At 46.5% G+C, this 10,652-nt stretch overlaps 1 protein-coding gene across 1 annotated transcript; it reads right to left on the reverse strand.

The window, feature by feature from the left end:
• Positions 1-1,310: 1,310 nt before the first annotated feature.
• Positions 1,311-7,692, reverse strand: LOC139789180 (stomatin-like protein 3). Its single transcript, XM_071729694.1, is given in 10 exon segments — positions 1,311-1,810; positions 2,419-2,509; positions 2,887-2,907; positions 2,909-2,946; positions 3,607-3,653; positions 3,655-3,701; positions 4,028-4,180; positions 5,276-5,389; positions 5,512-5,572; positions 7,565-7,692. Coding segments are annotated over 10 exon segments (996 nt in total). The 3' UTR covers positions 1,311-1,514.
• Between the last annotated feature and the right edge of the window lie 2,960 nt (positions 7,693-10,652).

Raw genomic sequence — 10,652 nt, forward strand, 5'->3', positions numbered from 1 at the left:
TCCACTACCGCTGCGGTTACTAGACCATGGCACTGAGTGCCACATCCAGTCTCTTTTTAAATATCTCCAGGGATGGAGAATCCACTACTTCCCGGGGCAGCCCATTCCAGTGCCTGATCACCCTCTTGGTAAAGAAATTCTTTCTAATATCCAACCTAAACCTCCCCCGGCACAACTTAAGACCGTGCCCTCTTGTCTTGCTGAGAGTTGCCTGGGAAAAGAGACCAACCCCCACCTGGCTCCAACCTCCTTTCAGGTAGTTGTAGAGAGTGATGAGGTCTCCTCTGAGCCTCCTCTTCTCCAGGCTGAACAGCCCCAGCTCCCTCAGCCTCTCCTCATAGGATCTGTGCTTGAGTCCCTTCACCAGCCTAGTTGCCCTCCTTTGGACCTGCTCCAGGACCTTGATATCCTTCCTAAACTGAGGGGAATACTTGGAATAAATTTGAGGGATCGTGGGGGTCAAGCTCTCTTTGTCTATGGCCAACATCCTGTGAGGATTCCATCCATTCATCTGCCTTTGATCCCGATCCATGCCCTCCTGAAGCCCTGTATTCCTTCCTCCAGATCCCAACTGCCATTAAAGTCCCAGGATCCCTGTAGACTCAGTGGTAAACTGACCGCTATTGGGGGAAGGGAGGAGGAACATGCTATCACTTTTGTATATATTTGTATATATTTGTACATATTTTATCTTTTTCCTTTAATCACTACTGTTGCATTAAAGCTGTGTAGTTGAGTTTCCAACCCCTAAGTCTCTCTCCCTTATTCACTCTCCTTTCCCTATAGGGGAGGGGAGAAGGGTAAATAGAGAGCATCTGTCATTCATTTAATTACTGGTCCAGTGTTAAACCCTGACAGATTTATGGTGTCCAATGTTGTCTGAGCTTGCAAAGAATGGGGATTGTAGGGATTTGGCAGTGGGGTGATGGATGGATGGGAGGATGACGAACGGGCTATTGTGGAAAAGAAACACGACAATATAGAACAAAAATCCTCAGTAAACAGGATCCATTAATTCTGCTGCTCATGTGACTACTTGTTTTTCTTGTGTATTACTTGTAGTGATAAGATTTCACATGATAAAAGAGAATTTTCAAAACAAAAGGATTGCACAGATTTATTTCCATATTTAATGTGAATTAATTGCAACATGCAACAACTGACTGTGGCTGGGGTCCAAGGTGCTACCAGCAGCCTCCTATGTCCTGCTTGGGCAAGCATGGCTTAGCAGAGGATAAGAACACAACTATAAAATACTAAATGAACTATAGTGAGGGCTGGTTTTGCTTTTAATGTTACACAGCCCTCACCAGCACAGTCCACTCCTAACCAGCCACTTGACCCTCCTCCCCTTCCAGCCCAGAGATCTGTCACTCTGCTTTTTTCAAGGGGAAACCTTCAGCTCTGGGATTTTTCTTCTACAGAGCCCAGTAGGGATTTTAAAGGGAGCTGGAAGGGCTTGCATGTACCAGGCAGGAGCCACCACTGCTGAAATAAGGATGGAATTTTTTTATTCAATAGCTGTACATTTGCAGCTGAAGTGTTAATGGTCTTCTCTCACCACAGGAGGGCCCAGTGCTGACAGCTCTGGACAGAGAACAACTGTGCTTTGTGGAAAGTAAGATTTCTCTCTCATTCCAAACCACCTTCCCAGAGAACCAAACCTGAATCTGAATGGATTCCTTCACACATGGGGGCACATGAATGTCCTCGATCTCATAGCACAAGCACCAGATGTCCCAGCATTCCGAGACCTGGTTAATGTCATCCACAATGTTAACATTAAGGGACTCCTGCTCCTGGGAGGCACAAAAGAAACAGCAGAGAACAAAGAAGAGGTGCTTAGCACGAGACAGGGGTCGGAAGGGAAACCTCCCTTTGCGAACCAAGGTCAACCAGAAAACCCCAACTCCACAGGTGCAAAGCAGGGCCAAATTCTTCCCACATCTCTTGAAGGGGTTTCCTTCTAGGACAGGCAGTGCTCAAAACTGAAATTGAAATACAAACATCTGGCATACATCTGGATACAAACATCATCCAGGAATGCTAACAGTCCAACTGCTTCTACTTAAGAATTGCAGCAAGAGGGTTACAGCCCCCTTGAACCAGGTCTGACAGGGCATTCATCACTGGGGCTGAACAAGATTCACCAACTCAAGAGAAACACAGCCAGACCAGCCAGGTCTGGGCATGCACCACACATCACTCTTTCCAACTAACCCAGAGCAGGAGAAAAAAAAAATAACCAAAACAAGACTCATCGTCAAGGATTCACTAGTAGGTCAACTGAAACAGAAGCCCTCTAAGCAAAGGGCATTTTGCTCTTAAGTGTATCAGCCTAGCTGTGCAAACTCCCCCAGAGTTTTAAGAAATACTGCTAGATGCTGGTAATTCTGTGATCCAGCTCACCTGGAAGAATGTCAAGGGGGAGTTTGCCAAGTTCAGATCTCATGGTGGTCTGAGCCATCTGGGTCGCTGCATACTCAGGATCTTCCACCCCATAGCTGGCCTGAAGAGAAGCAAAAAAACAGTCAACAGCAGTATTGAGAAGGACCCCAAAAGAAGCAGGATGGACGCTAAGCACTGAGACAAGAAACCTGACACAGACACCCCTGCCAAAGAAAAGCAGGGTCCAGAACTGAGATCTGCCTTCCCCTCCTCCTCCCATTCCCTTGGAAGGGAACAGGGTGCTCAGCCCACCCACCTCGAAGAGCACAGCAAGCTGCACAGAGGCTGTAGAACACATTGCAGAGAAGCAAGCCAGCAGAGCAAGGCGAGCAGTGCCTGAGGGGCTGCCAAGGCAGCCAGCTGGGCAACTCAGCATATGCAAACCATGCTGGGTGCCATTTTGACTTATGCCAAGTGTCAGCACAGCAGGGACAGTACCTTGTAGAGGTCCATAACAGACCAGACAGAGCACACTGTCAATCTGCAGGGTGATGTTATCTGCCAGGAGAGAACCACACACTTTGTTAAGTGAAGCAGCAAGATAAAGCCATGGAAATCCCCTCTCTCCTGAAAGAACTAGCAGAGCTGGGCAGGGTTGTCCTTTTCCTTACTGGTGTCAACAGCATGGCATGAAAGAGGGATCAGATGAAACTGACCTCCTTATGCAAAGGGCTTTCTAAAAAGGACCCTGACATTGCCTACAAAAGGCCTCATTTTGATGTTTTAATACACATGAAGTTTCAGGTCTCTAGATCAAAACATTTCATAATGTAGTTAGTTAAAAAAAATAAAATATTTAAGGGGGGAAAAAAATTAAAACTAAAATTGTAACAGAGCTGTCCATTAACCTGATCTGAAATATTTTTTACAGAAACACAGGGGAGAATTTTCCTGATTCAATATAGGAAAACATCTGAAATCTGAAAAATGGATTCCTGCCCAGATGCATTCAACCCAGCAAAAGAGGGGGCAGCCAGAGAGTAGACAGGACTTCCTGGGGTTCTCCCACTCACAACGCCACAAGGACAATCAAACCCAGGTACCCAGGGACAGGGCTGAGTATGAAGTCCAGGACATTTCCATTCTTCCCCATGCTGTCCCTTGCTCACTCTAGATGCAATGGAAGGAAACGCTCAGGATACAGAAGCTGTTCCTTACCTAGGGTGACAGATGACTGCTCTGGGACATTAATGACAATTTCTTTGACTCTGCACATAATAAATCTGATCCAGCAGGATGAAGAAGTTCAAACCCTTGAAAAAGGGTGGGATTAGATGGCTGAGCCCTATAATCTGGGGTTTAACACCACCCCAAAAGACCTCAGACAGGCTAGAGAGGGCTGTGCAAATAAAGCTCAAGTATGCTATATATGCTGCAGACAAAGTAAACATGCTTCTCACACAGAGGAAATTGAAGCTTCTCAGTGCTTTTAACATCCTACAACAAAGGAAATTAGTCTACAAGCAGCAAAAAAGGATCACAATCTGGAAGAATCCCCCAAATCTTTGAGCAAAGAATGTGCCACATTACAGCTTTAGGAACCTGTTGAATCCAGAAGGGAAGAAAAGCAGTGTCTTACAGGCTCAAGGATTTGGTGGAACTTGCCCATCCTCTCCACCACCCAAGCCTCCTGCTCTGGCACAAAGAGCACCCCAATATTATTGGACAGGCTGGAGTTCAAGCAGTGCAGTGCTGGGGCCAGCCATGCTGAATGCTTCAGCTGTTGGGAGTGCTGGAGGAAGGAAAAAGAACATGACAAAGACTGGCTGCTGGCACCTCGGAGCCCAGTGCAATCCCTGCATCAGTACAGACATACCTGTGCACCTCACTAGGCAGCTCTACCCAGCCCCTTGCATGTGACAACCTTCCTCCTCCAGGCCATGTTCTGCCATCTGGGATTGCTGCTCATGTTTGAAAGTTCCTGTCCAAATACACCAAGGCAGGAAGCATCACTGACACCCTGAACAAACACATACCATGAGGGGACATGGGCTGCCTACAGGGATGAGACCTGAGCCCCAGGATCAGTATGAATGTCAGGGTGTTCCTTGCAGTTGGGGGGGGGGGCTCACCACAGTGTTGGAGCTTTCTCCACATCTTTCCTTCCCTCGCATCCCTGCATTAGGAGAGGAATAAAAGCCTGACACAGTAAGAGAAAGAAAGGTGTGGGGTGGGGGTCTCTTCTGTCCCACTCAGTCCCCTCTAACCTGGTCAGACTCCTTCCTCCCAACCCTCCCCACTCCCCACCTTGGTTCCAGGCCCCTCTTGCCTGCCTGTTCCTCCCCAACTGCGGCTGCCTTGTGGCTCTCTCCAAGGACCTGCTCCTCCTGGGCACTCTCTCTCCCTCCATCTCTTCTCACTATCTCCCATGCCCAGCTCCTCACAGCCTCCTCACTAACCCCCATGCCCCACACCACAACCCACCCCCCAGACCTCCAGTCCCTCACATCCATTTCTCCTACACTCATAATCTCCCCAGCCCCACATCCCCCAACTCATATCTCTTCCCCATTTCACCTCACCACTCCTCATAACAGGTTGCCCCCAGTCCCCCAACTAAACTCCCACCCAGCCCCCATCAGTATCCTATACACATTTGCCCTCAGGCTTCCTCTGCACACCCCAATATCCCTATCCCTACCCAGCTCCCCCCAGCCGAGACCCCATGAGCCTCTTCCATACCACCCTCCACCCATCTCCCCAGGGCTTCTTCAGAGCCTCAACACCAGCCCATCCGGCGAAGCACTCCAAGGCTTCCCCCAGCCCCACCTGCAGATCACTGAAGTCCCGACCCGGCGCCCCACCCGCCCCAGCATTGGGCGGCTACCAACCCCTTCCTCCCACCGCCCCGGAAGATTTCCCGGAACGCTCCGGGCGCCTCTTCTGAGTGAGGCGCCTGGGGCATCCCGTCCTGCCGCGGCGGCCGCTGCCTCTGGTTCCGCTGCCCCCGAGAGCAGAGAGACGCAGAGGACGGGCTCGGTTTCCAAATGGGCGTTTATTAAATTAAAAACAAACACAAAAAGTACTGGTACAGCTTCGCCCGGCAGCTGCCATCCTCCTCGCCTTGGCTGGGCCACAGCGAGCAGAGCCCAGGGCCGTTGGGCGAGGGGGGAACCCCAGTGCCCTGGGGGGAATAGTGATTCAGAGGCTAACGGGCTAAAATGAAGAAGGCCAGATGTAGAGACCTTATTACTCCACTCATATATCTTTGTCACAGATAACAGGAGCTAACAATGTTTAGATAAGTGTTAACAAGATCTACATTGTCTACCCCTCAAGCAAAACCAGTAGAAACCAAACTTTTGGTCTGGAGCCCTGCCAACTCAGTAAAGGTAAAAAGGACACCCCAAGGAAGGCTTGGAGCCTTCCTCCAAAAGACCCCTGCCCACGACCACCAAAGGACAGTGCACATGAGATGGGTGGAAACTTATGTTAATAGCTGATTTAAATAACCTCCACTTCTTGTATGCATATGCATGCCTTTTTTAATACATATGTATAACTTTGTGTAATAGCTGCCTGCATTTAGCAAGGGTTTGCAAGATAGGAGTGTTCCCCCTTGCACCCGGTGCTGTAATAAACATACCTATTTTATAAGCTTTCATGGGTTGTAAAGTTTGTTTCCGCATGTCAATTTGGCGACTCAGATGGGACAATCTCTGTCCAGCTGTGGGACCTGCTGAGGACAGGACTCCTCTGGGCCCCCCCCCCCAAGAGTTCTCGGGAGGACTCCTCTACTCATTCAGATCACTGCAGGGACAGATGAGGACCATTTTAAGTGGACCAGGTATGCTTTGGGAATGGGGTACCTGTAAGTCTAAAGGAGACATCCTACGCGAGGTGTAGAGCCTTGTGCTCGCCCCCTGGCTGTCTGGTAGTTAACAGGATCCCATCTAAAAACTGTCTGGGCACTCCTAACCTCTGTGATAGGAGTGATTGGTGGCACTGCCATCACAGTAATGTGAAATATTGCGGGAAAACAGTGGATAACACGCAGATTAATATAATCAAAGTATTGCCATTTATTGAGAGTAGCTGTAGCCCTTTTATACACAGGCTGATAACATAACATAATATAAGCATATTGATGATTGGTACTGTAATAATTTACATATAAAGTTATATTTGTTCATTTAACCTATGTAACTTTGTTTATAAAATAGAAGTATTAACCGCAAAGTTATGTGCCAAAAACATTGTGTGACTGTGACAAATTGTAATAACTTACATATAATGTTTGCTCATTTAACCTAAGTAGAAAATTTTTAGTGTATTTACTTATAAAGGCAAGATAGAAGTAGTGAAAGAAGATAAGGATGTTAACTGCAGAATGTACTTTAGAGAGAAAAAGTGTATTGTGACAAAATGCTGTGTAATCATGTTTAAACGTTCTTATAGATGACCTTTGTAGAAAGGGGTTAACCAAAACACAGGATGTGTCTGCATAAGAAGAATTAGTGTAGAAAGGGGCTAACCAAAACACAGGATGTGTCTGCATAAGAAGAATTAGTATTGTCAGCTGTGTCTGCTCAAGAAGAATCAGTATTGTGGACAGATTTCGAGCTTTCCCAGCAACATTGGGCTCACACGGCCATAAAGCACTATAAATACCTAAGAAACTTTAAGGAAGTGGTGCTGTCTTGTCAGAGCAAAGACTCCCGAGTACCCAGTGCTGTTTTTGCTTGTTGTTGCTTGCTAATAAATTCTAATTGGTTTTTAATTGGCATGTCCTGGTCAATTTTTAGGACCGTAATTTATAACAGTACAACACATTCTTCATATGCCACAGGGCACTATCTAACTGGTTAAATACAACTGTTTATGTGCTGTCTATGCGATGCTTTCCCAGCCTGTTATTCTTCTTTTCTGCTGCCAATTCCCTTATCTTTTGCCCATAGTTGATCTTTTAATAACCTTGCATCTGGGCCTCAAGGCCCTTAGCTCACTCTGGCTAATGCTAAGTAGTCAGGATTGCTCACATGTCCATTTTCTTCCAGAAACTCTCAACAAAATATGTTCATCTGATTCATGTCAATCTCTTACATACCCTCGTATAACCACAAGCCTAAGATGTATATAGTTTCTTTTTTTGCAAAGGCCACCTGATGAACATTACCGGTTTGAACCAGTTCTGCTGCTGGCCGCGTTGTGCTGTGTAAGAGAAACCTGTAAAGCGTATGTGTAAAGTTTAGGGTCATTCTGGGGGCGAGCCGAGGAGAAGACCTTAAGAGGTGAAGAGGGCATGCGCTGAAGATGATACGCCTGTTCCTGGAATTCATTTGCAAAGACCAACCTTTTCTATGAATATGTATTAGTACATCACATGGCGGGAAAAAAGAGGGAGGAGACTTTGGTAGAAAAATGCATAAAAGGGAGGAACAGAATTTGCCGTGTGTGCGTCTTGGTGGAGCAGAGACTCCCGGTGTACCCAGTGTTGGGAAACTGTCTGGAAGAAAACAGACGTGAGTAATCCTGACCATTTAGCTTTAGCTAGAGTAAGCTAAGGGCCTTGAGGCCCAGTTGCAAGGTTACTGAAAGATGAGCTATGGGAAAAAGATAAGGGAGCTGGCAGCAGAAAAGAAGAATAACAGGATAATGATGTAGCCAGCAGAAGTTCTGTGAGAACAGGATTTGTGGCCAAGATACAGCCACCTGCAAGATATCATTATATAAACAAGGGTTCTATATAAAGTGAGTGTGAATTGTTACTAGACGACTTCACTTTAACCATATTGGTGACTACGTGTTGTCCTTAAGCCTCCATGGATTTTCTACATTTGGCGCCCGAACAGGGACCCTCTCGCTGTTTCTTCCAGGAGCGATGAAGACAGCTGGAATGAGAGGGTAGCGAGAAAGCCGACCGAAGCAACGGTGCGGCAGGAGTGGAGAAACCAGTCGAAAGGAGACTGCTGTCCCAGCGGTCTATGTAGCTGGTGCCCGGCTACGGAACGAAAGAGGTACCTCGGAATTGAAGAATCTTGCCAAGAAAAAGGTGAGCGGCTGGGGAGGAGATGGGGTCTACACTCTCTAAAGAAGAAGAGGCAGTAGTTAAGCTCCTCCAATGTATTCTAAGAGAGGTTTATCATATGAAGGCAGGACCTTACGAGAATTACTGAAATGGGCACGGGATAAAGACTTGATCCCCTCGATGGGTACCGTTTTTGAGTTACCTACTTGGGAAGCCATAGGTACTGCCCTATGGGATAAAATTAGAGATGGAGATAAGGAGGCAGGATGCTTAGCTTAGTTAAACAGCCTTATTCAAAAACTGGGGAATCTTACAGTTAAACCAGCAGAAGAGCGTTCGGGTTCAGAATCTTCGGCCCTGGTACTGCTTAATTCTCCACAGACTCCTCCGTGTGTGGAAGCAATTATTCCACCTAATTTGCGGAATCCGGTTCCTGAGCCTCCAGGAGAATCAGAATCTGGACAAAGATGGAGAGGAGTCATACGTGATGCAATAATAGAGGGGCGGTTTGTACCTAATTTGTCGGCGTTCCCTGTGTCGGTGCAAGCAGATGGGACATGGAAATGGGACCCTTTTGATTGGAAAATATTAGAAAAAGCTAGAGCAGCAATAAAAATGGCATTAGGTCTCCCATAACACAACAGATGTTGAAATACATTTTTACAGCTGATTTGTTGATACCGCGAGATATAGCTCAATTAACTGAGATTTTGCTTTCCCCTTCTCAATTATTATTGTTTTCTAGGGAATGGCAGAGATTATGCAGTCATGATGCATCTCGGCCACGGCAACAGAACGACCCTTTGTATGGTATTCAGGTGCAAACGCTAATGGGTCAAGGTCCTTTTGCTGATGGTACTTTGCAAACCCGATTTTCGCCACAGGTGTTGCAATTAACCCAAAGACTTGCTTTGCAGGCACTGACGGTAGATTCAAGAACCAGGTCGATAGCATGCCTTTTCTCATGTTAAACAGGGTTTACATGAGTCTTTTCCTGATTTTGTTGATAAGCTGTTCAGGGCAATCCAAGATCATCCTGATTTGGATGAGGATTCCAAACAGCGTATGTTTAAGGTTTTAGCTTTTTATAATGCGAATGACAAAACAAGACAAATTTTTAGGACCGTTGCCCTGAACAGCTGAGGTTGCAGATATGATTGAGCTCGTGGAGCGCACTCGGCAATCGGAAAAAGCCGCCTATATGGCTGCTGCATTAAAAGGTATGGTGCCAACAGCACCAAAATGCAAGTCACCGAAAGATAAAAAATGTTTTAATTGTGGTAAAGCGGGTCATTCCAAAGCGCAATGCAGAGTTGCAGGACCCAAACGGAAATGGTGTTCGAATTGCAATAATAATCACAATGCATCTGAGTGCTGGCAATCGGGAAACCGGCTGCCGAGCGCGAACTACCCGCGCACCAAGACACAAATTCAGGGAGCATGGTCTGCTGGTCAGGGAGCTCAGGGACCCCAGGGGCCCTGGACACCGTCAGCTCCGCCACCCACAGGAGTGCCGGCGTTGACGTGGTAACCGCAGTAGATGTAACATTGTTAAACACTGACATACATTTAGTGGAATAGAATATTCAGGGACCCTTGGGGCATAATTTGTGTGCTTTACTTTTAGGACGGTCATCTACATCTAGACAGGGTATCTTTGTAGTCCCTGGTGTGATCGATGCTGACTCTACTGGATTAGTAAAAATCATGGTTTATACTATTACTCCACTGGTATCCATTCCAAAAGGCAGTAGAATTGCACAATTAGTACCATTTTTGTCACAGGTACTGTGTAAAGGTGAAAGGGACAAAGGAAGTGGAGGCTTTGGCTCCACTGGAGCACCACAAGTTTATTTTGCTATGGATATTATGAAAGGAAAACCTGAGGTAGAGGTACTTATTAGATCTAAATGGAATGAGACTATTAAATTGAAAATGATGATTGATACAGGAGCAGATGTTACAATAATTTCTCAGCAGCATTGGCCCTTAACATGGCCCACCATACCATCTCCAGTAGGGATTATGGGTGTAGGAGGAACGCAAACGACTAGAGTTAGTAAAGATCCAGTTGCCTTACAATTTACTGATGGGTCACAAGCGTCAGTTAAACCCTATGTCATGCATGTACCTATTATGTTAATAGGGAGAGATGTCCTCAGTCAATTGAATGCTAGACTTGTAACACAGCCTTTTTAGTAGTGGTCACTGAGGGGCAGCTGATCCTAAAAATCAA

Source organism: Heliangelus exortis, chromosome W (genome assembly GCF_036169615.1).
Source record: "Heliangelus exortis chromosome W, bHelExo1.hap1, whole genome shotgun sequence".
Lineage (NCBI taxonomy): Eukaryota > Metazoa > Chordata > Aves > Apodiformes > Trochilidae > Heliangelus > Heliangelus exortis.